The sequence below is a fragment of the Benincasa hispida genome, chromosome 1 (assembly GCF_027475165.1).
Source record: "Benincasa hispida cultivar pf3 chromosome 1, pf3_genome.v1.1, whole genome shotgun sequence".
NCBI lineage: Eukaryota > Viridiplantae > Streptophyta > Magnoliopsida > Cucurbitales > Cucurbitaceae > Benincasa > Benincasa hispida.
In genome coordinates this window covers 7,124,481-7,152,223 of record NC_143478.1, presented here as the reverse complement: position 1 = coordinate 7,152,223, position 27,743 = coordinate 7,124,481, and the positions used below count along the sequence as shown (strand labels likewise).

Sequence of the window (27,743 nt, the reverse complement as noted above, 5' to 3'; positions counted from 1 at the left end):
ATAGTGCAATTGGTGGTAGTATAAATACGCAGGCTAGTACTCAAGTATAAAGTTAAAAGTTGTTTTATGAATAAGGAGGAAAAGAAAAAGAGTCTATAAATTTATTGAAGGTTTTGAGGTATTAAGAACCCAACATTTCAAGAAGAATTTTAGAAATGATTCATAAGTCATAATCATTTGGGTAATACTACAACTCGATGAACTAGGTAAAGTATGTGTAATGATATAAAGAATTCTTTTGGAATATCTAGCTAGGTAGATGTCATTAAAGGAAGCTAAAATAGTTGGACATGACCTTGGGCTTAAAGGGGTTAAAGCTGTTCTTTGTTTAGGTTGAAGGATTGTTTTAGTATACCTATACTAAACCTAGAGCCTTATTGTGTTAAGGAGATCCAAGTTAGACAAATTTGAAGAAATAAAAGTCTTTTGGAGTTTAAACGCATGCAAATTGGCAAAAAAGAATTCTACAAGATGGAAATTCTTAGTGAGAGAGATAAGATTTATGGAGGAGTTAAGTAAAATATAATTTAGTAAAGAGATTATGTTCCACATGGAAAGTGGAAAAAAAAAAAAGGATGTTGTAGAACCATGATATTGAGGTATATGTGTATGTTGTAGAGTCATGATGTTAAGGTTTATATGTATGTCATAGATTTGTACAGTGATGATTATGATGTTGAGACTGTGCAAATATCCTTACTGATTAGTTAGATACCCATTAGATTTTGTGTTTCCTTCGGGATTCTCTAATTTGTGTTTCCTTTGGGATTCACCAGTTTGTGTTGCCTTCGGGATTCACCAGTTTGCGTCTCCTTCGAGATTCACCAGTTTGTCTCTCCTTCAGGATTCACTAGAGGAAGTGGACATACTTAACTACAGTAGGATAAGACTCAATCTTCTTCTTGTTTCATGTGCATATGTTTCCCACGAGGACTAGAGCAATTTATATGTTTCACCAGAGGTGGGTATCTAGAGGACATAGATGCCCAGCCTGACCTCAGTAATGGGGTTACTGAGTATTTTATCCTCATTCTTTCTCTTATTGTTGTTTCAGGTAAGGGTAGAGATGTATCGGCGATGGACAAGCGGAATTCGTGATCGAGCCACTGGGATTAGTTTTTACACTTCCGCTCATGAGATTTAAAGCTCTTTTCATGTTTCTCTTAATTTTTAGTTTTGATGTTTAAAACTTACTTTTAAGAATCGTTTTTCAGATTTATTTATATCCTTTATGATTTATGGGTACCCTACTATTGATTTAGTATTTGAATTTAGTGAAAGTCTTTTGAATTTAGTGAAAGTCTTTTGAATTTACCTTATTTAATTAGCATTTATTTCGCCATAACCGAGTGTCGTTTTGAGTTTCATGTATGCATATATTTAGTAAAGGCCTAACTTAAGTCTTAGGGGGTCGGGTTGTTACACATGAATTTTGGAGAAAGTGGAGATTTTTTGAGGAATTTTCTATTTTTTTATAATTGTCCTTATTTATTTCAAATTTAGTTCATCATTTCTCTCCTCAAATTCACAGTACAAATCTTTTCTTTTCTTTTTTTCTTTTTTTATTGTTATCGTATCATTTTAGTTTAGTCTATTTATTTCCAAACGCTCCAAGTAAATGTTGAAATTAGTCATTTTAAAGATTTTTTTTCATAAAAATTGGTTAAATAATAATTGTCAGGATCGGATCTCGCATGCGGTTATTTGTCGTCATGGGCCTCTTATGGCTTGACCTTCAGGCTACTTCTCCTGGTCTGATCTGGTCTCTAGTCGACCTACGTGAAAGATTCTCACACCAATGTAATTGAGCCTACCATACTCTCATATCTAAGTTGATATAGTAAGTGTATAGTTTAGGTAATCATATAAGAAGTAAGTTCAGAACTCTCATTTGAAGATGACTTCTTTTTCTCTTGGAGTCATTGAATGTGGCTATTTATAATGTCCTCTATCTCATAGTCGCATGGGCTTATGTGTAACTCTAGCAATATCAGGTGGTTTACAATGCTTGAGGTTGCACGGCGCTAGACTGAATTGAAAGATCTCTTACCGAAGAGTTCCATGAGCGCGTTCGGATCGCTCCGATCTCACCGTGACTGAAATACATATTATACATTCAAAACATATAATTATGCAAACACAACTTAATTAACGGCATGCTTATAAACAACAAAATAACAAGAGAGAGAGTTCCATACCAGTTGAAGACAATCTTCAATCTTCGGAACTCAATGTAGCGGAACCCTCCAAGCAATCTACCAACGGTCAGCAGCAGCGTCAACAACAGCAGCACGAACAACTGCAAACTCACAACCGCAATGGGGACGACACCACCCGTAAAGAGCCCCGGATATTCTCGGAGTGAAAACCCAAAATGTGGTATTTGGTAAATTTGGTAAAGGAAGAAGGAAAACCAGATCGTGTAGGGGATAAGCAAGTGGGAGGGAAGAAAATTCTATCGCATAACAAAATGCTTATCGTTTAGGAGAAGCTACACGATCGTGTAGATTTTACTGAACGATCATTTAGGAAAAGGTATACGATCGTTCAACAAAATCGGCACATTATACGATCGTTTAGAGAAGCTATGCGATGTGTAAGAACAAGTGTGCGATCGTTTAGGCGAGAGGTGAACAATCGTTTAGGCGCGAGGCAACTATCGTATAGGCTCTCGAAAATCTTAAGCGATCGTTTTATCTTTTCACCAGTGTGCACTTGCGAATTCTTTTGGACGATTGACCAAAATGAAAACTATTTTCATTTTAACTCATCGGTTACAATAACCGACGTTGTCCCACTAACCCACGCCTGAACGTGAATTTTGGATTAATTATCATATAATTAACCAACTAATTAATTAATAAATATAATCATATTATATTTTTTTATCCTATAGTTTGATATCACATATCTACTATAGTATTTTCTCCTCTACTTGATAAAAATCATATTTATATCTAATTTCCTCCAAAATAATGCATCTCATACATTTAGCCAATTATATCATATATAATTAACCAGTCCAATTATATCATATATAATCGAATTTCCTCTTGTCAATTTGAATATTTCAAATTAACCCAAACACCGGTTCTCAACTTTATCCAAGCTACCCACGGGACCTAATGGACCTATGGCTCGAAGCTTCAACAGTATGTGAATAGCTGACTAAACTCTTTAGCCACGAGATCCACCATTCGTTAACTATTAGGCATTCCACTAAAGACCAATAGCTAAACTCATCTTACCATAAATAATTTATGTGTCCATCGGATATAACCAATCATGAGTATGATGACCCTTCACAGATGCTCGTAAGTACAGCTGGACCAAATTACCGTTTTGCCCTTGTAGTTACATCTCACTCATTAAGTACCACTGATTCCTCTAATAAACAATACAACATAGTCCAATTATGTGTGAACACCTCTTGAGCCAAGAGAAGGTGTGTGGCGCCATATTGTTCAAGCCCTGGAATCAATCCTTAAGGGAGTTATCTATCTACTTACCCCTACCTTGGGAAATGAGTGAATTACATCTTGTGTAGCTCCCAAATCAGACGAATCCCCAAAATGGTAGGTTTGAATCGGCGACCTGGCCACTCACACCCCATACAAATCAAAGGACCGCCCTCAATGGTAGAAGTTCCCAACTCATTCAAGATTAAGGTCATGTTACCTATGGTCATCCTAGTGAAGTGAAGTCTCTGTCATGAACTGAGTTATATAACGAGACGTTAACACTTCGTGGTCAGGTCTTATATAAACTCTTTGTATATGACGCTCTCGCTCGCATGTCCCCAACACAAATGATCAGGATCACACCATCTGTGACAAATCACAACACTTGTGACCATTCCACAAAGCGAGCCGCGTCCGTAGCGTTACCAGGATAAGGTTTCCCTCCTATATCCATATACTACAGACCAATTTGGTTATCACTCAAGACATGATCCACTTGTATGTCACTACATACATGCTTGAGTCACATACAGATAACTAGAGATTTTATGTTTATTGGTTTGTGGTAAAGCAAATAAAACAAGTAACCGAGCAAAATACAAGATGTGAAGTAAATATCATATATTAACAATACAAGCGTTCGTACAAACTGTTTACAAACTACAGGACACGAAACTTTAGGGCATCAACCCCAACATGAATATAGCTTTGTTTTTTTTCCTAATTGTTATAAGTTTACCCGCTTGACCGGCCTGTCCTACACAAGACTTTGACTTTTTTTCTTTTAAGACGTGTGTTCCCCATGTCTCCACCCAATTACCTTTGGGCTTGGACCCATGCAGAATTTAGACTTTGAGTGGGGCAACTTTCAATAATAATAATGATTTTCATGCAAGAAATATATCTCTAAAATTTATAGTGAAAATGTTTATTAGACAACAAAAAGTTTTTGAAGAAAGTCCACCGTTATAACTAAATTGAAGATTTATTGAAATTGCATGAATTAAAATTCTCTTAAATACAAGGCAAAATAGTATTTTTAACCCATGTTTTAATAGGTGAATAAAGTTTTAATTTTATGTTTATTTGATCCCTAAATTTTAAGAACGGTTCAATAAATCTCAAGATTTCCTATTTTATATATGGTAATTGATAAGTTCTTAGAATTTTGTTTTTGTATTTAATAAGTTTGGCTTAAAATTTTGGTTTATTGAACATGAAATTGAAAATAGAATTAATCTCGTTCCGATAAATTCATTCATTTTAAAACATGTTGCATATGTCAAGTATTTATTAAAACAAAATTAAAATTTCGTAGATCTATTTTGACAAATCTAAAGTATGAAGATATATCCAACAAAATATTGAAATTTTAAGAACCAAATTTGTGATTTAAGACTTCTTCAATCATGTTAGGGGTGAGAGACTAGTGGCTTCGTTAATCTATTTAGCATATCAATGGATCAAAGTTGCAAAATTAATTGCTCTGTTGTTGAAAATTATATGTATTTTGATTTATTCCATTCAAATAACATGAATATAGTTCAAACGACTAAATGAATTTTTTAATTATATTACTAATTTGGTTGTATTGGACCTAAGTCTTTCTTCTGTTTTATGACATAATAAGATCAGTATTTTCCTGTTTTAAAAAAGTTGACTATAGTATAAATGTTATATTTTTATGTCAAATTTTGTAGCATGTAAAGCTAAGTGCATCTAATCCAAAAAGTTATCTAATCAACTCTCACATCAACCCTCAACTTTATGTTCCTTAGTGTTAATAACATATTGCTAACTTTTTTTTTTTTCCTTTTAAAGAAAATAAGAGAAGTAAATAAAAACTTAGAAGAGTAAAATGAGCCCACCCACGGAAAATTATCTTCAAGTCAAATCAACATCTGATGTTTTCGAACATGAAAAGCAAGTTTGTGAGCCACAACATTACAATAGTACATAATAAAGTAGAAACCCTCAATGATACCACTATAACGTAAATTACGAGAATTTATTAAAAAAAATGAATCTCATTTAAATAACAAGAAGAACTCGGCCCCATAAAATTAAAGAATTAGTCTCAGTTTTTAGAGGATGAATGACGACATCCAAATCCTTGAAAATAACTTCATGGAAGGCCAATATGTTAACTCAAAACATAATTTGATTGATTAAAATATCTACCACCGATCAATATATTAAAGATTTGAATATTTTACACTCAAATGTTGAACCTGAAATGAAATGTAAAGAAAACATGACATAATTGAAACTCTTTCGAATTTACGAATTACATATGTTACAAAACCCAAATCATTAACATTATTTGTAATATCATTGAATATATAAATAAAAAAACAATAAAATTATATTTAGTATTTTATTTGTTAACCGCAAATCATAATTTAAAATTTATGTTTGTAGTTTTAAAATTCTTTACAAGGATATATAAATAATTAAATTCACCTAGCAGCAATGGGTCCTTAGCTCAGTGGTAGAGCATTTGACTGCAGATCAAGAGGTCACCGGTTCGAACCCGGTAGGGCCCTCTTAGTTTTCCCTTTTTTTCCAAGTTTTATTCTTCGGTTTTCGGTTTTATTTTTCCTTTTTTAAATGGGTTATCTTTCCGTACTTTCAAATTATTATTTTCTAGATTTAATTTAATTTAGAGAAAATTAGGTGCCTAAGTTGAATGACATAATGGGCCGGCCCGGTTCGATTATAAAGTTGCCGCATCTCAGTTTCTAAGCAAATTCGGGCTAGGGTTTAAGAAGACGGGTGACCTTCGGGATATCACGAGCAAATTTCCGGCGGCCGGGAACTACAATATGTCTAAGAAGAACAATCTTTCGCGCAGGAAGAAGCAACATGAATTCGACCTTCAAAGTAACTTCTATTCATGGATTAATTTTTCGAATAATTTGATTGTTCGTTCCAGTTGATTCACTCTTTCGTGGTTCTTATGCTAATGGTTTTACTTGGGCGAATTGATTAGGGGAAAAACAAGAAAAGGAAAAGGCCGCGAAGAAGCTTCAGGCAAAGAAGAATAAGATGAAAGTAAATCTCTCTCTCTATTAAATCTAGAAAAAGTAGAATTTTCTGCTTCGTTGATTAACAAATTTTGAAGTTAGTGGAAGAGATTGATTATTGTCTCTATTCGGTTTACACTTTTTAGTAATTTGGAAAATTTGGAAGAGATCGATTATTGTTTCTATTCGGTTTACATTTTAGTAATTTGAAAATTTTATCATACGAGTAATGTTCTAGTTTTCACACATACTCCATTAACAAAACCCACGAGCATTTTGTCCACTGGGATTGAGGAGTTCAATGACTTCCTACTGCATGATTTTTTGGGCAATTAGGCAATATTCGATGGATTTGAAACAAGTTATGTTTGCTTGTGTGCGTGTTCTTTTAATACCATTTGGAAGTTTCATGATTTTCGTGTAATTATGTTCTTAGGTTGATGGTAGTGGAAAGAAAAAGAAGGGTGGAGGTGGATTTCAAGTTGGGAAGAAAAAGGTGAAGACCAAGTTGACGGCTGCAGCAAAAGCAAAAGCTTCCCAGGCTATGGAGCTTGATAAATGAGGTTTGATTTGTATATTTTTTAGACCTGTATTGGTGAATTGATATATTAATTTAGTTTTTTGATTTGTAATAGAAAGAAAGTCCTCTATTCATAGTAAGATCTGATCTTCACTTACCCTCTTTTAATTTCAAATGTCTTGAGTACTGGATTCGAATCTGATTTATATGAGCTTCTTATACTGATATGCTAATCTTTAATTATCTAATACGAAATGCTAGAATGAATTTAAAGAAATTGTCCCATCATTTGAACCCGGAAGCTTGTTTCTTCTGTCTTTCTTTCTTACTTGGACATGGTCAGAAATAGCACCTCAACCCTAAAGTAGTTAAAGTTAAACTAGGTTTTCTCAACCACCAAGTTAAAAAAATTTACTATTTACTTTTTCTAATTTATGGATTGTTTTGGCCCTTTCGGGCCTTTCTCGGAGGATGTAAGTCGAGATGTTAGTAATTTTTCCAAATATTAGATAATCTATCCAAATCTAATCTTATATATTTTCAAATTTCTCCAACTTCAATTATCTTTACCAAATACTATATTTGGTGTTGGTGTAATTTTAGGCCAATTTCTGTTTCCATGATTATATGAATTTCTAAATTTTCAAATGAATTTACCAATTAGATTTTTCAGGCGATTGCATTTTGATTTTTAAATTTTGGAAAAGATTATATTTTGCCAAAAAGAAATGAAAGATATGGAAAATATATAAAATCTAGGTATTAATCTACCTGAGAATTCACCAATCTCGATGTTAATTTGCCCGAGATTTTATATATTTTCCATATTTGATCTTTTTTTGAAAAATTTTAATATAATATTTGATAAATATAATTGAATTTGGAGAAAATTTGAAAATATATAAGATTTAAGAAAATCACATAATATTTTTGAGGAAAATCATAAGAATCTTGGTGTAATCTCTTTAAGATGTGGTTCAAAAAGGTCAAAACAGTTGACTAATTTTTTTTAACTAAATTTCATGTTGATCTCGTCCGAAATGAATCTAGAAAAGCTATTTGAACGAATTTTTAAAAAGGGTATTAGTTTTGTAAGGTGAAAACGGACAATTTTCCTCCTAGGTGTACGAACAAAAAGTAAACCCATCTTCTCTAACATTGATTCATGTTACAAGTTGTTTCGAATCATTTAATTTCTTCATGGGTGTCTTCTAACGTGAATGTCTTTAGAAATTTGAATTACAATGTATTTGGTTGCCTAATTTGAACTGAAAATCATGCTTTTGTCGTTTGATTGGATGAAACTATTTTTATTAATTATCTAGAGATTGGCAATGGTGGCAGTGGCAGAATCTTCAGGGCTCCCATTAGCCCTTCAATTTGGAGAAAATCTGGTGAAATGAATTTTTCATTATTTGCACTCAAGTAATTTATCTATCGGGGATCGAACATTCTTCTAATTCTTTTAGATCAGAGTCCTTTCTTGTATTGTAATTTGGTAGAGTTCTTTTGACGGTTTTTTCTTCTTTTTGGTATGTCCTTGTACATTATTTCATTGTTTTCAATGAAAACTCGGTTTTTTTGTTAACAGAATAAATTTTTTGGATAAAGAGATCATATGCTATTGAGCTGCTTGATCTTTGCTTATTGTTAAGTCTCTTGAGCCTTATTACTTTCACTTTCCCCTTTTCCTTTCTGAAGGGCACTCTAAAATAGAGCCAAGAATTCTCATTGTCATAGGGTTGGGCATTACAAATATTTTCCTTCCCAAAATTACCCTTAACGACGAATGGAGATTAATATATTGGTTTGCCTTCAATTTGTCCACAATTTTTAATTTCAACCAATCTATTCAGTAACAAAATTCTCTCCATCGAATACTTTCAAATTATAGATGTCCTATTTCATCATCATATTTGTATTCAATTGGTACAACTCGAGTAACATATTATCTGCATATTGTATATAATAGATGTATATAAATTTTGTCGGTAGAGTTTCAGTTGGTTTTTAGCACTTGTGTATAAAAAATTGTTTGTTTCTCGAATGCCATATACGTATGAATGGTAATTCGATGTATCTCTTCTCTTAAAATTTTAAACAAAGCCATCTTCTTGCATTGCATGAATCATTTCAAAAGAACATAAAAGAAAAACAAAAACAAAAACAAAGGGTAGAAGACGTTTATGGAGTGAGCATTTAAAGGGCAAAATTTAGGCAGGTTTCTCCTCTTATTTATCTCATTAAGCTGTAGATTAGAAGGTAATGCATGAAAGGGTTATTTTGTAACAGAAATAGCGAGGTTAATGGCCAACCAAACAATAGGAAGACATGGTCAAAATAACCTTAAATATAAAATCTAAATATTGACCAAATATAGAAACAACATTAAAAGCATCAAAATCCACAACCCTTTTACGTGAAAGACATTAACTTTAGAAGGCTAGTCGGACAAGACAAAGCCTAAGGAGAGCCAAAAAAAATTTTTTTAAAAATCTCTTCATTTTCTCACAGCTCAAAACTCTCCTTCCTCTCCCAAAAAAAAAAAAAACAGAAATCTCTCTTTCTCTGTGTTTTTCATTGGAGGACATCAGAAATCAGACATTATGGTATGTTTCAAACTCTTTCTGTTTCTCTTTCTTGATTTAGTTTGTTTGTTTTTCTTTTATATTTGTTCTTAAACTGTGAAGGATGTTTTGTTTGCAATTTTGAAAGGCAAATTCATCATCAGGAATGGCAGTTCATGATGAGTGCAAGCTCAAGTTTTTGGATCTGAAGGCCAAGAGAAAATACAGGTTCATAGTCTTCAAGATTGAGGAGAAGATCCAGCAGGTCACGGTTGAGAAGGTCGGTGGTCCCGACGAAACCTACGATGATTTTACCGCTTCCATGCCTGCCAATGAGTGCCGTTATGCTGTCTATGATTTCGACTTCACGACGGATGAGAATTGCCAGAAAAGCAAGATTTACTTCATTGCCTGGTATCATCTCCACTGCATATTTATCAAACTCGTTGAATTATTAAGATACATCTACATATTTATCATATTCGCTGAATCGTTAAGGTCTTGTTTGATAATTTATTTTTTAGTTTTGAAAAACTAACTCACATAATTTTCATAAAAGAAAATAACAAACAAACGATTATCAAATTGACTCTAAATTTAATTTCCCTACAAAGATTCAGATTGGCTCGCTAAAACTTATGGAAAAAAAAAACGCAAATGCAACTAGGTAGGAAAAAATTAAAATTACAAGTTTATATTTGGTCTTTTGGAAGAACTTTCAATTTTGTGCATGAAAAATTTCTGTACTTTAGATTATTTCTAATAAGTCATTTATATATTCTTTTTTTTCCCAAAAATATTAATTGTTGATTAATCAGATGTAAATTTTAATTTTTGGTCTAATTGAACTTTACAATTTTATGTTGGGAAGATACGTGAATTTTCTATACTCGGACTTATTGAATATAAAATTAAAAACTTAAATTTATTGGTCATAAAAGTGAAAGTTTAAAGATCTATTTAGACACTTTTGAATGTTTAATAAGGAAATAGACATAAACTTGAAAATTTAAATGGATTATTTAACCAAAAAATTATTTTGTAAGGTTAAATTATAAGTTTAGCTGATAGGCTTTCATCTTTGTATTATATATGTTTTGAAATAAACTTCTTTTTTTTTTATTTAATAGGTTCTTATCATAAAAATGCATGTGTCCTTAAAACTTTCTAGGTCCTTCATTCAACATTTTTTATAAGAACTTACAAATCTATTGAATACAAATTTGGAATAATCAAATTATAAATTAACTTCATCAACTTTGAAATTTGTGTCAATTTAGTTCTTAGAATTTTAAAATTACAAGTTCATTCTTTCAATTCATAGATCTACTAGACATTGAAATTTAAGGCTCCATTAGACATAAAACATAAATTTATATCTGATAATCAATCAATTAATTTTTTTTTTTAATTTTCTAAGAATTCGTTAGACACGATATTAAAAGTTTTGGAACTTATTAGATGCCCAATTTAATTTGCTACTTAACCTTGAAAGTTTAATCTTCCTATTAAACACGAAATCCAATTTTATTCCTAATAGTTTGCTAAATTTTAGAAATGTTAAAAGGCCACATTTGTTGACCATTTTGCTTTTAGTTTTGCCTTTGAAATTTATGCTTTTTTTTCCTTAAATTTCATACAATTGTCTTATACTTTTCGAAGAAATGAATTCTTAGTCAAATTCTAAAAGAAAAAACAATTCTTTGATAACTATTTTTTTTAATTAAAAAAAATTGCTTAATTTTTTAAAACTAAGTGGATAACAAAATGAAAAAACTTATAGAGATGGAAGGAATATTTATAAAATCAATTTTCAAAAATAAAAAACAAAAGAGAAATTTTCACAAATAGAAAAAATGTCAAACTATTTATAGAAATAGTAAAAATATACTGATAGACATTAATAGGTTTCTATTGATTTCTGCCATCGATAGACCTTGATAGACATTATTAAACTTCTATTAACTTCTATCAAAAAATATTGAAATTTTACTATTTTGTGTGAATAATTTTCCTTATTTTTCTAATTTTTGAGATTCCCAACATAAAATGGTTATCAAACCATATGCCGAGACCTATTAAACACAAATAAGGATTACTTAAACTTATGATTCTAACTTTTAACTTTACTATAATATAATTTATGGGGTTAAAGTTTTGTAATTTGTTGATGTTGTAGGTCACCAGACTCTTCAAGAATAAGAAGTAAAATGTTGTATGCCAGCTCCAAGGATAGATTCAAGAGAGAGTTAGATGGAATTCAAGTTGAATTACAGGCAACAGATCCCAGTGAGATGAGCCTTGACATCATTAAAGCAAGAGCTCTCTAAATTCATCCAAACAAAAATAAAAGAAAATTTTACTTTTTCATTTCAAACCAAAAACATTCATTATTTTCTTTTTACCTTATATTATATTATTTTATTACCCCTTTTTATAACTAAGCTTCCATTCTCTCTCTCCTTGTTTGTCTAATTTTACACTTGTCATTTATTATCTTTTTATAATGTAGTTTATTATGCTATATAATTTCATTTCTTAATCTTTGGATGTTCGAGTCAGTTTATATGTACCTCGATTAATTTCATGGAACAACGTATCATATCCTACAATATTTCTATATGAAAGAAAATATATAATTTCTTAAACATCCAAGTTGTAGAGTGTTTTTTTCTATAGTTTTTGTAATTTTTCATTTCCATGGTTGAGCGTTTTCAATTTATATGAATTACTTTAATGGAGAGTTTGTAATGGTATATATAATGATTAATTGCAAGTTTAGTCTTTGAACTTTTAGAATTTTATCTAATAAATTTTTTAAATTTTATTTTTCTATTTAATTTTGGTTTCTTTACATTTTAGACATTTAAGAAAAATTCATTATAGATGGAAAATTGAAAGTTAAAAGATATTATTATTATTATTTATTTATTTTTAAGGTTAAGAAACTTGTGTATGGTAGTAAAAGTTGAGGGATGGATGAAAATAATGAAAGTTTATAAAGAGAAACATGTAAGATTGTTATATGACATACTTCTCATTTAAGCTATTAATTCGATTGTACGAATTATTATTTTTTTTTTTCTACTTCAACAAATGCGAATAGAGATCCAAACATTCGTTATATCTTAACTAATCAATTGATTAAAAAATTTAAAATCACAATCATAATTTGGTCATCTTCTTTAGAGGTCGATAGAAGTCTATTAATAATAAAAACTTATAGAAATCTATCATTGATACTGTGTGAAGTTTATCAATGTCTCTATCAGTCTTTTTTTTTTTTTTTTTTTTTTTCTATAAATGCTTTTACATTTTTTCTTAGTATTTGAACACTATTAAAATATCCTATTCCTATTATGCTAAAAAAAACAAAAATGGGTTCCTATTGGATTTATCATTTATATAGGCAAGTAATCCTATTGATTCTTAACAGCAATTTTCGTGATATAAACTGCCCATTACTCAACTATTGATAATAATTACTAATTCTAATTAATTTACAAGTACAGAATTGTTACCTACAAAAGGAATTAAATGGCCCATGAATGAAAGCATTGGGACTTAAATGATTTTCAAATTATTCTATTTTAGTCTTATAAGGAAAACTTATTTCTTTTAAGATAAAATACACCTAAGCTTGTGGTTGGTGTCAATTTATGAGGTTTAAAAGTGTATTTTTCTTTTCGTTTTTATTATTTTGAGAATATAAAAAAAAATAATAATCGGGCAACCCATGTCAATTACCTCTCTTGGCCATAAGGTGGGTGCTGCCGCAAATTCGGCAACGTATTTATTGTAAGAGACAAAACGCAATAAATTACACAGGAATTTAATTAATTAATTAATTAATTTTTAAATATATCTTCGAATCGCTAACATAAGCTATATTTATTTTAACTAGCGAAATTTTATTTTAGAGTAAATTGCAAAAAATATTATTTAAGTATGGTCGTAGTTGTAATTACACATTCAAACTTTTTATTGTAAAAATTGAGTCCTCAAATTTTTGTAAATATTAAAATTGAACCATCAAATTTATAATATTTGTAGAAATTAGACTTCCAAGTGATAAAAATTCAATTTTCATATTTATACAATTGTTGCAATTTCTATTATTATTTAAGTTTAAAAGTCTAATTTTAAGAACCGCACAAGTTTGTGGGTTCAATTTTTATTTGAATGTATAATTGCAACTACCACTGTACTTCTAGGATAATTTTTACCTACCTTTTATTTTATATAAAAGTGGACAATGTCTTTTCAAAATTTTACGTAAATTTTAGAATACGAAAGAATCCGTATATGTCAATTATCGTAATTTGTCCTAGTGAATTTCACCCGATAGTAATTGGCATCTCCTTGATAATAGATTCGATCTTTTATTCTCATAATTATTATATTAAAAAGGTTAGGGTAAAGTGTTATTATTTAGGTCATCATATATTTGGGGAAAAAAAAAAAAAAAAAACAAAGTAATACAGGTACATTCATTAGTTTTTTTTTGTTTTTAAATTCTCATTAAAAGATACATCTAGGGTGTAACAAAGATCTTGACAGATAATCATATATATATATATTAAAAAAAAAAAAAGAAAAAACCACTCCTTCCCACAACTTAAAGTTCTCTTAGTTTGTTGAATTCAAATAAATAAATCTCTAATATAAAGTATAAACTTAGAAACTAACTACTTAGTTCTAAACTAATATACCTAACTTTTGAAATAGATGCATGTGATCCAATGCATATAGGGAGTACCAAAAAACTTGGCCAAGAAATAACTTCCTTGCAAACACTACCTTTTTTTTCACAATTTTTTTTACTACAACTTTCTCCATCTAATTGAATCTCATATTCTATATAACTAGTGAAAAAAATTAAATTAATCCATTTGAAACCAAAAATAATAAATTAACATTTAGTATCATTTGAGTATAACTCAATAATAGTTAACATATACTATCATTATTGAAGTTAGAGATTCGCATCTTTCTATTGTTAGTAATGACTTTAGGCTTTAGCCCATAACAAAAACACACATAAAAAGGGTGAAAGGTAGTTTCTTGTCCCATGTTGGAAGATTTTGATTTGACAAAGGGTTTCTATTTCAAGATTCACAAGAGAGTTTTCAGGTGGAAGTAGAAACTTTTCCCACATACGCATGCTGCCATTGCTACTTGTTGGTCGGACCAATGAGTTTGGGTAATTGTGTGAAAAAGGAATTATATTAGACCCATCTCTTCATTTTTTAACCATTTTGTTAAAAACAAATATACAAAACATGTATTCATTTTCTTCCTCTCTTCTCTATGTTTTTATCTTGTTTTCAGGGCTTTTGTCGGTTCTAATTCGTTTTTCGACGAGTGCAATTAGAATTCGGGGGTTGTGTTAACCTTGGGAGCAATCGACTTTTAGCGATTTAGCACTAAGATTATGCCCATTTTGCTTTCGAGGTAGTGGGTTCCTCCACCGATCCACGACACAACGATCTACATTTGGTCATTCATCTATTTCATTTGTTATACTAAAAAAAATTAAATAAATAAGCAAGACATATATGTTGAAAATGACTTGTCATTGAAATGACTTATACCTTTATGTTTGTGATCGTTTTAATGTTACAACTAAAATAATGTTTTGATGGTTACAATCCTAATGTTTTAATATGCTTAATCGTTACAAATTTAAAACTAATTTTAGATCCAAAATATTTTCCTATAAGTTGAGGACAAGAATTTCGAATTGAAAACATAGATTTCTTTTACTCTCTATTTTTCTCTCTTTGATTTTCTTTAAGTTTTTTTTTTTCTTTGCTTTCATTCTTTTCTCTAACGAGTATACGTTTGAGATTTGAGATTGTATAAATTTTGAGGAACAACCGATAATTACGATTTAACACTGAAATCGTGACCGCTTTTACTTTCAATACAGTATATCATTCACAACATAACGACAATCTATATTTGAAACTTCAATCCACTACCAAAATTAACCGGATGTTTCAAGATTCATTTTTTATTATTGAATCAAAGAATAAATAAGCTATTTAATAAAAAAAATACTTCAAAAAATAAAAATGCGCAATTTTTTTAGTCTTTTTCCGGGAGATATGTTGGTCAAAAACAAAAATTTCTTTAATAATGGGCCCCGCCAGTCGGGTCGACCACGATCATTATAAATAAAGCAATTATTCCGCCTAATACAATCGTTAAACGGCGACGTTTCACGTTGCCGACACCTATACATCGAATCTAACTGACGTGGCAGAATTCCATTGATTACCACGTTTTAGCTGTCCATAAGGTACGATTAAAACGCGTAGTCGATCCCAACGGATCGCCAGAACCACCCGCCAACACTAACCGTCAGATCAAAGTTTGACCACAGTACTCAAGTAGTCAAATAAACCAACGGCTGATAGATAGGCGCTGCATCGACAATCATGGACCTCACCTGCAAAACCCACTGTCAGTTGTGAAGTTTACACCACCACCGTTTTTTTCATGAGCTCTCTGAGCTCAGAGTGTATATATATAGAGGCCCACAACGGATAGAGATTATCGTTGTTGAAAAATTTTGGAGAATTTTCCTTTTTAATTTTTTTTCCTTCTTTGTGCGGTACGAATTTTGAGGGCGATGGTTTCTGCGCCGGAAAATTCCGATTCTACTCCGGCTCCGGCTCCGGCGCCGGCGTCAGTTCCGACTGAAGTTCCAATTGACGCTTTGGAGAATAAGGAAAAAGCTATGGTTCCAGTGCCTGTCGTTAATAGTAACCTCTCTTTCTTTCTTTCTTTCTTTCTATATCTGGATATTATCTGTTCTCGTTTGTATGTGTTTTGATTGTTGCTTTGCGATTGCGACGATATCGACTTCATTCTATCTCATTTCTTTCCTTGATCGGATATTTTGATGGTGATTGATTTATTACAATATTAGATGTTGAAGTGCTTGAATTATACGCTTAGGTGATTTGTGACTGTGAGATTCCTTTTTCTTCATCGAGCGCGTACTGTGCATAAATTAGGAATTCAGGCGTTCGTATTGTTACTTTTTCTCGTTCTGTTTGGTCGTCGAGAAATGGATATAGTATACTTGAGGAATAAATTCTGTTCAAATTTCGTGTTGGAGAAAGCTTGGCTTAGTAGAGTTGCATTTTACTCTGAATTATACCAGAACGAGTAGATGAGGAACGACTGGGAACGTATGGTTTTCGATGTGATAGGCCCTAGGCAGAATCGAAACGCATGGAAAAGTAAAATGTCAATCGAACAACATTTTCCGAAGTAAATTATATATAGTAACAAATGAAACGCCAAATGTTTTTTTTTAGTGGCAAGTTCTTCAAATTTTTATGTTAAGTATGTTAAGTTATCGTCTACTACTTTTAGTTCTAGCACTTGCTATCTTGGAGAGAGATTGGCAGTGACGTTGATGTCTAAACATTTATTGCAATTCAGATTGATATGGACTCCATATCATATTGATATTGTATCTCAATCATATTATCTTCTTTCTCATGATGGCGTTGCATTGAGAAAAGTTAAATGTAAGCCCATAGACTTCACATTTATGGAAGTTTTGAATAATCCTTGTCCTCGACATTAATACACAGCAAATATTTTTTTTAAAAAATAGTATTGTTAATTGTTGGTACATTTATCTTTCGTTCATAGTTAGTACTTTTTTTGGGTTCTCTCTGTTAAGCATTTTTCTTTCACACTTCTATTGCCATTTACAGCATAATCTTACTCACGGAAAGTCTCCTTTCACATTTTTTCTGAACTTCCAGAGAGGAAGAGAAATAAGTTTCGGTGCCTCTTGAATAGTTTTTCCTCCCTTTGTTTTGTTATTAGTGAGATAATCTGTACTGGGTCCACTGGCGTTTCTTATATTCCTTAATTTTTTGTTTTCAATATGCTTAAAGTTGTAGATAAACTTTCTTAAAAAAAGTTATAGATAAATTGAAGATCATGTTTTAGCTTTTGATTACTTGCTTCCTTTACAGTAAAGGAAGATATTTTTCAAAAAGAAACTATAAACATATACTAATTATAGCTTTTTCTTGAATGATTATTGATTATTAATCAAATAGTTGTTCGGGTAAGGTGGAATCAGGCTCTTTGTGACTTTGTCCTTATTATATACTTTTAAAGATGCTAATGATGCATATTACAGCTGTCTGTCGTCACCTTGAAGAAAGACATCTCATCTCTGTTCTTTATGCCATTTGATTTCTTTTATTTCTCAAAATTGGCCAAAGAATTCTATTAAATTTGTTTAAGTTGCAACTTAACGACAGTCTACCTTATGGTTTTAACTTGCCATCTATAATCTGTGTATATTAACTTGTCATCTATTTAATTTTCCTAGTAAATATTGATAAGGTGATAGGGTTCAGGTGGGTCATATTGATCCTCTCAGTTGTCAATTCACCATTGAAGTCTCTCTGGTTTTTCAATTATCATCAAAGCATACACATCTTTATTATCAATTCAACATGAATGAACAAATGTTTCGCCATTGTGGTGCAAACTTTACATGGAAAGGAGAGCAGGGGATAAAACAAAAGTGATTTCACGCGGTTAATTTTTTACTGCGTTTATTATAAATTAATTTAGTTTATATTTCTTGTTGAACTTTTAATAATAGTAAAAGTTACTATAGCATTGCCCTTTGTCCCACCTTGACAACTTTATCTTCCAACTTCCATTATAGCTAGTGTGATTTTCCTTCTGAGTTTAATGGCTTTACATCGTCTGATACTGTTACCTTTATTGCTTTAATCAGCCTGAAAGCTTTAACAATGGGAGTTTTATCATTTAACCTTTTTTTTGCTCCCTCTATTTTCGGATCTTAACAGAAACTAAAGAAGATCCTGAACCAAAGAAGGCTTCTGGTGGGTCTATTGATAGAGGTGAGCATACAGCACTCATCTTACTCATTCTATTTCATCTAATTTTACAACAAGAAAATATTTCAAAATCATGGTGTAGATGTTACAAGATTGACCTGATCCTTGATTGTTTTACTTAGATATTGCTCTTGCGGAGGTTGAAAAGGAGAAAAGGTTCTCCTTCATCAAGGCCTGGGAAGATAGTGAAAAATCAAAGGCTGAGAACAAGTAAGGATTTGAATGGCGCAGTTTCTATTATGCTTGTCATTTGTCAAGAAGACCAGTGTCTGATATTGGGAAGCTAACTGGATTTGTTAATTCCCAACATTCCTTGCTTTTAATTCCAAACTATCATAGAATTCAACTTTTTGCTGTATCACATAACTACTGTCTATTCATGTCTGTCATGATATGAACTTAATGAGTTATGACATAAATATTTGTCTCTTCACTAATTAATAGGGCACAAAAGAAGCTCTCTTCTGTATCCGCATGGGAGAACAGCAAAAAGGCCAACCTGGAAGCCAAGTTGAAAAAAATTGAGGTAACCATTTTATTACTTCTAGAGGTTTAACAAGTAATATTTAAATTGACTAGATAAAAAAAATGTCATTTTTATTTAAACTCTTTTGATTAAAAAAAACTTTTTAAATAAACTTCCAAAGTTACTTTGAATAATTGTCAAAACACTTTTTTAAAATTACTTATTTTCAAAATTGAATACTTGAAAAACAAAACGCATCCTTAATCGAGAAGCAAAATCTCAAATTAGGGGAACCAACCTCTCATAATAAGTGAGTTGGTCTTAGGTTCCTCGTTTCCGTCATGCCTCGATTAATAGTTAAACTCTGTTCTTGAGTCAATCTTCCAAGTCTTTTTTGTCTCGAAAATTACAGGAAGACTTGGAGAAGAAAAAAGCTGAATATGCAGAAAAAATGAAGAACAAAGTGGCTTTGATTCACAAAGAAGCAGAAGAAAAAAAGGCAACAGTGGAAGCACAAAGGTCAGAGGAACTGCTAAAGGCAGAGGAAACGGCAGCCAAATTCCGAGCAACTGGAACCATTCCAAAGAAATTTTTGGGGTGTTTTTGAAAGGTTTTATTTATGAATGCTCTGTTACGTATCTATTTATTATTCATATAAGTAACTAGTAATGTGAATTTTCTTCTTCTTCTTCTCTTTTTTTTTTTTTTTTTTTTTTTTTCTTTTTTGGAAATCTTCATGATGCTTGGTCGTGGCCTGTGGGTGGGGTTCTTCTTTGTAGTGTTTTGGCCGAATTGTCAACTGTTTATTGTTTTTGTTTTTGTTTTTGTTTTGTTTGTATAAAATGTGAGAGAGAGTGTGGTCCTTTGGCATTTTGTCTTTCTTAGTTCTTCCCCTCTTCCTATGGTTCGATGGTCAAAATTCAAAATTGTTTTCAAAAGGAATTAAGAAGTATTTTGTCACGAAATGAATACAGTTTCTTTATGCTTTGGAACTGTTTGGGTGTTTGGGAGGTTGGAATATAATAAGTATTACCAGGAATTAGAAAAATGTCGAAATGCGTAAAAAATCAAGAGAGGAGCAGAAATGAGAATGTGAAAGATAAAAAAGTGAAAAAGAGAATTGGATTAAAAATTGTGGGAATAAAATGAGTTTTGTATACAAATTGAGATCAAAATACTAATCTAAATATGGGTTTTAGATTACATTATAAGTTCGTTTTATTATGAGTCTTCAAACAGTTTCTTTTAGATTTTACACTTGATTTTTTAACAATATATCAAAATTTTCCTATGAAAGAAAAAAAAGGAACATTATACCAATTATACCAATTACCTATCATGAGAGTGTATTCAAAAGATAACTTTTAAATAAAGTTGTGTTAAATTCATGAAAAAAAATTTACTCATCCCTAAAATTAGAGATCGATATTCAATTTTTGTTGATCATGACCTCTTGTGAAGAGTATATGTGTTGACATTAGAATACATGGTTAGGAAAATGAAACGTTACAAGACAGGTTGTTTTGTTCTCAGGAAGAAAATAGCTTTCAAAGTATCAATTTTAAGTTGAGATGTTTATATTTACATATCAATAATGAGATAACTATGAAGCCAGGTTAAAATTCTCTTAATTTTTTTTTTTTATATTTTAAACGAAGATTTTCACTTTTTTTTTAAGTTTATGATCATGATATTGAATTTTCGTCAATATGTGGATAGTATCATATTTATAATAGGTTCAAATATGCAACAAAATGTCAAATATAATATAAATAATTAATATAATAAATTGTAAAAAAAACATTTATTTATTTATTAAAATACTCTCTTGACTTTTTCCTTTTTTTTCTTTTTTTTTCAATAATCTTGAAACTATGCATCAAGATGATATTGATCTTATCAAAATTTTCATAAAATTGATTTGGTTAAAAAGGAAGAATCTTCGGAATAATCTTCTCTCTTTTATTTTGGATGACTTTGATGATCCAATTGAATAGGCTTTAGTGATTCTAAAATCTCCACGTATGTTATAAACCTGGAAATTACTCGAGGAATAAAATAGGAAGAGACAACTCGTAAAAATAGTAAAAGAAAATTAGAATAGAGGTGTAAAATACTCACATCAATCAGTGTATCATAAGACCCTGAAATCAAAACCATATACTATGCTATCTACATACTGAACATTTAGTGCTAACTAGAAATCCAAATCCAAATCCCCTTTTCAATTGCTTTTATAAGTAGCAATGAAGATACAACCGCTTTCTCCTAATACAGCTTCCAATTTAAAGCACAAAAAATGGTTACCTTACCAAATAGTTTTGCTAACAAACCACAAAACTTGGGACCTAAACTACCAGAGAAACTTAATTCATGGTCCCATCAAGGAAGGACAATGAAATAAGGCTCTTGATCTAATGAAGATGCTGCGGCATATTTATGTTGTTTTCTTCCAAGAAGCTCATGTCATTGTCAATGGGGAAGTCGAGAAGCAGTCCTAATGCACTATCCGATGACTCCTCGAACTCGTTTGCACTGGATGAATCAGATTTGGACATCACAACGTCATCCATGGATTGGAAGTTTTTGTATTCTGTTTCTTCATTTTCATTGCTTTCCATGGCTGAGGAACCGGTGTAATCAACTCTGTTGTGAGTCGCAACGATGAAAAGCGATTCACATTTAATCAATGAGGATAAGGGACTTTGGCTTTGGCATGTGGTTTTGTCTTCCCTGCACCTACGAAATGATTCGCCAACTTCGGAGTTCCATATTTGAAGAAAAAAGTCGGAATCATTTGATCTTTCCATTAGAAGTGGGGCGAAGAGTGATGACTCCCTTGAAAGTCGCGCTTCGGCTTCGAGCCGAGCACTCTCCCACTGTGCCATGTGGCGGGTGGCTGGAGACGCTGGTGCTGTAGAGGTTGAACAGCGAGAGTTGAAAGGTTCGTGTGTCTGTGGATCAATGCCAATGCAAAGAAGACGTTTCTTGAGGTGGGTGTTCCATAAGTTCTTGATTTCGTTATCTGTCCTTCCTGGCAGTTGAGATGCAATGGCAGCCCACCTGCAAGGATTTGATGAGTAAAACTCCATCAAACAACATCCATAATGCACCAAATAGTTGAAGAGAAACAATCTCCCCATTCCATCCTAAAACATGTTGAAGGAGTATATGAGCCCGGAAATGTTGATTTCTCTTGTATTTTTCAAAAATTCTTCAAACCTCAGATAAAGCAAAAAACCAATTAGTATGATTGGCATCCAGGTTCTACAAACTTCATTCAGAGTCGAGACGTAGACTTGACTTTTCTTGACAGTGGTTCCAATGGCCAAACACGAGCTAAATATCTTTCTCCAGAGCCGAAAGTCAGAAAGAAAGACCACTAACGTAGTCAGCTCCATTCAAATATTTAAATGTTACTCGTTTGTGTAGTACAGCATAAAAATATAGCAAAATATCAGATGATTAAACAAAAGGAGCCATAAACATAATTTGAATAAATAGTTCAGAGGCGATTAAACAAAAGATGTCATAAATTTAACCAGACAAATCTACAATAACACTCGGGAAGAAACAATGAAGCATCACCTGTTTCCAAGAATTCCATGAAGTTGAATAACAAGCTTCTCTTCCTCTGGGGTAAAGGGGCCACGTTTGATATCAGGTCTTAGATAGTTTGTCCACCTTAAACGGCAGCTTTTTCCACACCGTAGAAGACCTATAATAAAAAGATCGCGCAGTCAGTCCATCCCATCCAATGTAAGAGACAAATTAAAAAAAAAGGTAGAACGTATGACAAAAACGTTCCCTCCCGATTGTGCATGAAATTTTTTGCAGCTTCCATGTGCTCTACTAGGATATTGAACAGAGTAAGTTTGAGTATAAAAATGTCCAGTCCAGGTGACCAAACGCGGAACCCCATGGATTACACTGGAGGTGAAATAGGAAACTAAAGATAGACCAAAAGACCAACTACTCTTATTTTGAAGGATAATCGAGGCAGGCAGGCGTTCCTTGACAGGAGAATGTCTTATGTTAAGCACCATTTACTAGGCAACACAGAACATTTATGCAGAAAAAAAATACCAGAACGAAAGATTCAAATTGATGCTAAAACCATTTTCTGCACATTGTTTGGTAACAAAGCACGAAACAGAGCTGTCCTTAAATCATGAGATCGGAGAAAGGAGAATGGTGGGATATTGGGGAAGTGAAAAGGAAAATGCCAAGGTAAAGGTCTAAACTACTCAAGCTTCTTTTTCGTCTTCCTTCTTTTTCCTTTTTCTTTAATCACTCCAGTTACAATAAATTTCGAAGTTATGAAGGAAGGAATATGTTCTAGAAGTAATAGTAATAAACAGAGACTGCAGAATGAGAGACGACAAGTTCAAACAAGCGAAAAATTTGGATCACTAAACCTGCAAGCTTGGGGAGCGATCTCCAACTACCATGGCCATTGTTTTCCTTAATATAGTTAATAAGGAGTTCATCTTCTTCTGATGTCCACGGCCCTTTTTTTAGCCCCTTCTTATCACAACAAGGCGTCCTTCCCATCTCACAACTTTCACTACCAGAGGCAGAGACACCCCCTCAAGTGACCAAGAGCGAAAAAAAACAAAATCCAGCTCCTTCCTTAGAGCTTCAACTTTTCAGAGCGAATTACGAAGGGAGGAGGGAAGCCATGAAAAAGGGGTTGTCTCAATGAACTGAAATGAAAAGAGGGAAATTAATGGCTTTGTGACTCTGAAGGGGAAGGACAAGAATCAGCTAGTTTCAAGCTGGTTCTTGCAATAAATACTGACATGGTTGAGCATAGTAAGAATTGAATCATCATTGAAAGTAAAATTTGTCCAAAAAAAAAAGTGAGAGAGTTAATGCAGAGGTTTCTTATTCTGAGGTTTTACAATTACGCACAACTGATATAAGAAATAAGCGAATAAGGAGAAGAATTTATTGCGGATTCTCACAATGCAGACGAGCATTTATTGAACAGAGAGAGATTTGAGACGCATTTACTATGATGAAAATGACATACAGAGTACGGGACATACCATGACAAGACCAGGCTTCACCACTGTTCCCTTGTGGGTCTTTCAAAACTTCCTCTTCCCTCTTCCCTCTTCCCTCTTCCTATCTGATTGCTAAACAAGAAACAAAACAAACTTATTTCTTCAACTAGAATTTCATAATCAGTAAAGTTTCCTGCTTAACTTTAGTATGAAACTCTAAATTGTGAGAAACCTTCCCTTGATTAAGATAATGTTAAATTAGAAAACATGTGTATGTGTGCTTATCTAAAGAAAAAACATGTGTATGTGTGCCTAAAATAAACAAATACATCGACCAATACCTTTTTCCTATCTGAAATTGGACAAATTTCGTTTGTGCATATGCTATTTAAGATCAGATTAAATCTTAATAATAGGAATTGTTCACTGATAGTATCCCCCACAATAAACAGAAGACAATAATTCACACGATTTCAACAATAATCGAGGTCAAAATGAGTCTAAACTAAAATAGATAAATACTGAAACAAAACAGAGTTAGCTTTATCTCACTGAGCAATTGAAAGTTGTGATAATAAATGCCTCGGAAAGAGAGAGAAAGACAAAACAAAATGTCATAATACTATTACTCCTTTTAGAAATTAGGTAAAGGAGTTGAAAAATGAAATTGAACAAAGCAGAGAACGGGGTAAAGAGCCAGAAAGCTGAGATTCGAGGGCATCAGTTTCAAACTCTGCGAGCATCGGACTGGTGAATCGAAAAGAAACCAAAAATTGAAAGAAAACAAACGAAGTCTTTTCCTTTTTGTATGGATTTGCGAAATAAGAATGCAGAAATTTGACTCACCACCAAAACGGGACGATGAGGAAGAAGACGATACGATCGAGCCCTAAGCCATTGAAAGCTACAAGCACGAGTAGCTCTTGCGATTGCTGGTTCGAATTTGGCGCCATAAAACCCTAACCGGAAATTGGGTTTCTTTGTTTGTATCTTCTTTTTTGCTTTCCTCATTTAATAGGCTAAATATACAATTCTCTTCTTAATTAAAATAATTAAGTTACCCTTGATTAACCATTTCGTTTTTTAATTTTTGTTTTTAAATATATATTTTCTCTTCTGATTTGCATCTTACTATAATTGTTAAATTCAGCCAAATTCAAAAGATAAAAATAAGTTTTTAAAAGTTATGACCTCGTTTGGTAACTATTTGATTTTTGTTTTTATTTTTAATATTAAACCTATTTCATCCATATTTCTACAATGATTGGATTTTTAACTAAATTCTAAAAGTAAAAACTGCTCTTTTTAGTTTTCAAAATTTAACTTGATTTTTTAAATACCAGAGATGACAAATTAATAGATTTGAATTTGGAAGTAGTGTCTATATCTCAATTTTAAAAAACAAAAACAAAATATAAAATAGTTACTAAACGAGACCTAATTTTTTTAGTTTTGAAAATTTTGCTTGGTTTTTAAACTATTGGTAAAAAAAATATTTAACAAATAAAGAAATTTAGAGGTGAAAGTAGTGTCCATAAACTTAATTTTCAAAAACAAAAATCAAAAACTAAGGTCTAATAACCATTTTGTTTTTTGTTTCTATTTTTTAGAATTAAGCTTATGGACACTACTTCTATCTCCAAATTTCTTATTCTGTTATTTACTTTTCACTAATTGTTTAAAAAATCAAGTCAAATTTTGAGAACTAAAAAAAGTAATTTTCAAAAAGTTGTTTTTATTTTTTGAATTTGTCTAAGAATTCATCCATTGTACTTAAATATGCAAATTATTATAAAGAATGTGGATGAAATAAATTTAATTTTCAAAAACAAAAATAAAAACTCAAATGGTTACCAAACGGAGCCTAAATGGTACCGGTGGTCTTCTTTTTTTGTTTTTTATTTTTGAAAATTAAGTCTATTTACTCCATATTTCTTACAATGATTTGTATATTTCTTGAGTATAATGGTTGAATTCTTAGTCAAATTTCAAAAATAAAAACAAGTTTTTAAAAATTATTTTTTTAGTTTTCAAATTTTGACTTCGTTTTTTTAAAACATTGTTAAAAAGAAAATAACAAATGAAGAAATCATTGTTAATTTTCAAAAACAAAAATAAAAAATAAAAAACCAAATGATTACCAAACATGGTCTAAGTAAATATATTAATGCTCTATTTGGAACCTAATAAAATTTTTGGACTAAAGTAATCCAATATTATAAGTGAATTATTTATTTAACCTTTTAAAATTCTGATTTTTCAATTAACAAATCATAATAAAAGCCAATATTAGTAAATTTTGTAACATTCTTTTCTTTTAAGATTAACCTCGAAGCACAAAAATTTAAATATATTCCTTCCATACCTCTTCACCTCCTAAATGAAGTAAAAATAAATAAATGAAACAATTTCTCGAATTTTAAGTTATAATTTAAAATTGTCTCTTCAATTTTCTTGAACCCAAAGAGAAGGTAAATCACAATTTTGTCCATAATCTCTATCGACCACAACACAATATGAGTAATGTCCATAAATTGGTAGGATACTTTTTTCTTCGAGATTGAGATTCAAATCGTCATACATCACTTTTGTTCTATTTGATCTCTCTATTTTCAAAATTCTATTTCAATTCTAGTAGTTTTGACCTTTGTCCATTTTAATCTCAAAATTTTCAAAGTGTTCATTTAACTCATTTTCATCTTTTATTTGAAATCTTAATATTAATTTAATACCCAATGAAAATCTTTCAATATAAAATTACGATAATATTCCTATGATTTTATATATATATATATATATATATATTTCTATGAAAATTATGAACTACGTTGTTATGCTAAAATTATGATGAGAGAAATTAAATGGAAAATAAGCATAGAGGCCATCTTTTCCAAGGAAAAATGAATAAATTTATTTATTTATTTTTTCTTCCTAATTTCGAAAACCAATTTTAAAATATATAGTTTACTTTTAGGCAACGAGTTTCAAAGTAAGAAAAAAGAGTAAAGCTTTTTTTAAAAAATATTTTTTTTAAAAAAAAAACAAACCATTAATATTACTTGTCAATGTTACTATTTTTTTTCAAGTCGATGTTAACATTAATATTACAAAAACAATAAACATCGATATGGACATGGACAATAAGTAGAATTAATTATAAATATATCAAGCTACAAGCCTACAGCTTTCTTTTCAAGGTCAAACTACTACAATTTACTATTTAAAAAAAAAAAAAAAAAGTAATATTCGCCTCTAATTAGGATGGACGGTGTAGAGCAAAGAGATGGTAGAATTTTGTGTGGAGCCTATTTCTTCAATGACATTTAGTTTTTATATACTATTGTTGATATTTTGAAATACATTTTCTATTATTTGACATTTAATTATCTAAGGCATAAATAAGATTAAATTTACATATTCATTTTTTTCTTTAATTTCAATTTTTTCCATTTCATCTTTTGATTTTACCAAACGATTTTATCCATAGTCCATTGATTTTTCTCCCAACTGAATCTCTAAGTAGCCACAGGCCACTATCTGTGACCATCCTAGACACACCATCATGGTCGTCAATCGAAGAAGTAACCACCAATTAGTTATCTGTGAGGTTCATATTGGCTGATTTTTTAATTTTGGAACCCTTTCTAAGATTTTGTCCTTGCTATTTGTTTTTTAGTTTTTCGTTAAGATTGTATTTTTTTTTTTCAAGAATATTTAGATACAATGTAGTTTTCAAGTTATTTTTGAAGCATTGTTTATATTACCCAATTGGTTAGTCTTTC

The 27,743-nt window shown here is 31.2% G+C and overlaps 4 protein-coding genes and 1 non-coding gene across 7 annotated transcripts; 4 read left to right on the top strand and 1 right to left on the bottom strand.

The window, feature by feature from the left end:
* The first annotated feature begins 5,935 nt into the window (after window positions 1–5,935).
* On the top strand, window positions 5,936–6,007 carry TRNAC-GCA (transfer RNA cysteine (anticodon GCA)). The gene has a single exon. It is a non-coding gene; the product is annotated as a tRNA-Cys (tRNA).
* Window positions 6,008–6,101: 94 nt separating this feature from the next.
* Window positions 6,102–8,661, top strand: LOC120083623 (uncharacterized). Of its 2 annotated transcripts, XM_039039459.2 has the most exons (4): window positions 6,102–6,344; window positions 6,454–6,515; window positions 6,924–7,050; window positions 8,333–8,661. In XM_039039459.2, exons 1-3 carry the CDS (start codon window positions 6,287–6,289, stop codon window positions 7,047–7,049), a joined length of 246 nt encoding a protein of 81 aa, XP_038895387.2. In that variant the 5' UTR covers window positions 6,102–6,286; the 3' UTR covers window position 7,050; window positions 8,333–8,661. The 2 variants fall into 2 exon arrangements, with proteins under 2 accessions (XP_038895387.2, XP_090162487.1); XM_090306361.1 differs by lacking the exon at window positions 8,333–8,661 and having other exon boundaries at window positions 6,924–7,232.
* Window positions 8,662–9,477: 816 nt separating this feature from the next.
* LOC150038200 (actin-depolymerizing factor) lies at window positions 9,478–12,033 on the top strand. Its single transcript, XM_090306357.1, has 3 exons — window positions 9,478–9,616; window positions 9,723–9,988; window positions 11,754–12,033. Exons 1-3 carry the CDS (start codon window positions 9,614–9,616, stop codon window positions 11,902–11,904), a joined length of 420 nt encoding a protein of 139 aa, XP_090162483.1. The 5' UTR covers window positions 9,478–9,613; the 3' UTR covers window positions 11,905–12,033.
* A 3,752-nt stretch (window positions 12,034–15,785) lies between these two features.
* LOC120075553 (Remorin family protein) lies at window positions 15,786–19,822 on the top strand. The gene is made up of 5 exons (XM_039029046.2): window positions 15,786–16,344; window positions 18,436–18,489; window positions 18,609–18,696; window positions 18,931–19,012; window positions 19,365–19,822. The coding sequence occupies exons 1-5, from the start codon at window positions 16,212–16,214 to the stop codon at window positions 19,557–19,559; spliced, it is 552 nt and encodes a 183-aa protein (XP_038884974.1). The 5' UTR covers window positions 15,786–16,211; the 3' UTR covers window positions 19,560–19,822.
* A 1,212-nt stretch (window positions 19,823–21,034) lies between these two features.
* On the bottom strand, window positions 21,035–24,967 carry MYB17 (myb domain protein 17). Of its 2 annotated transcripts, XM_039029028.2 has the most exons (5): window positions 24,808–24,967; window positions 24,004–24,093; window positions 23,371–23,658; window positions 22,541–22,670; window positions 21,035–22,015 (listed from the first exon to the last, which is right to left on the bottom strand). In XM_039029028.2, the coding sequence occupies exons 3-5, from the start codon at window positions 23,504–23,506 to the stop codon at window positions 21,367–21,369; spliced, it is 915 nt and encodes a 304-aa protein (XP_038884956.1). In that variant the 5' UTR covers window positions 23,507–23,658; window positions 24,004–24,093; window positions 24,808–24,967; the 3' UTR covers window positions 21,035–21,366. The 2 variants fall into 2 exon arrangements, with proteins under 2 accessions (XP_038884956.1, XP_038884962.1); XM_039029034.2 differs by lacking the exons at window positions 24,004–24,093; window positions 24,808–24,967 and having other exon boundaries at window positions 23,371–23,717.
* Window positions 24,968–27,743: the final 2,776 nt, after the last annotated feature.

Excerpts from the sequence above, each read along its gene's own strand:
- LOC120083623 (XM_039039459.2), top strand. The coding sequence starts at position 6,287 with ATGTCTAAGAAGAACAATCTTTCGCGCAGGAAGAAGCAACATGAATTC. Across the intron at positions 6,345-6,453 it reads ACATGAATTCGACCTTCAAA|GGGAAAAACAAGAAAAGGAA; the intron begins GTAACTTCTATT and ends CGAATTGATTAG. Across the intron at positions 6,516-6,923 it reads CAAAGAAGAATAAGATGAAA|GTTGATGGTAGTGGAAAGAA; the intron begins GTAAATCTCTCT and ends TTATGTTCTTAG.
- LOC150038200 (XM_090306357.1), top strand. Across the intron at positions 9,989-11,753 it reads AAGATTTACTTCATTGCCTG|GTCACCAGACTCTTCAAGAA; the intron begins GTATCATCTCCA and ends TTGATGTTGTAG.
- LOC120075553 (XM_039029046.2), top strand. The coding sequence starts at position 16,212 with ATGGTTTCTGCGCCGGAAAATTCCGATTCTACTCCGGCTCCGGCTCCG. Across the intron at positions 16,345-18,435 it reads TCCAGTGCCTGTCGTTAATA|AAACTAAAGAAGATCCTGAA; the intron begins GTAACCTCTCTT and ends GGATCTTAACAG. Across the intron at positions 19,013-19,364 it reads CCAAGTTGAAAAAAATTGAG|GAAGACTTGGAGAAGAAAAA; the intron begins GTAACCATTTTA and ends CGAAAATTACAG.
- MYB17 (XM_039029028.2), bottom strand. The coding sequence starts at position 23,506 with ATGGGAAGGACGCCTTGTTGTGATAAGAAGGGGCTAAAAAAAGGGCCG. Across the intron at positions 22,671-23,370 it reads ATCGCTCCCCAAGCTTGCAG|GTCTTCTACGGTGTGGAAAA; the intron begins GTTTAGTGATCC and ends TTTTTATTATAG. Across the intron at positions 22,016-22,540 it reads CATGGAATTCTTGGAAACAG|GTGGGCTGCCATTGCATCTC; the intron begins GTGATGCTTCAT and ends AAATCCTTGCAG.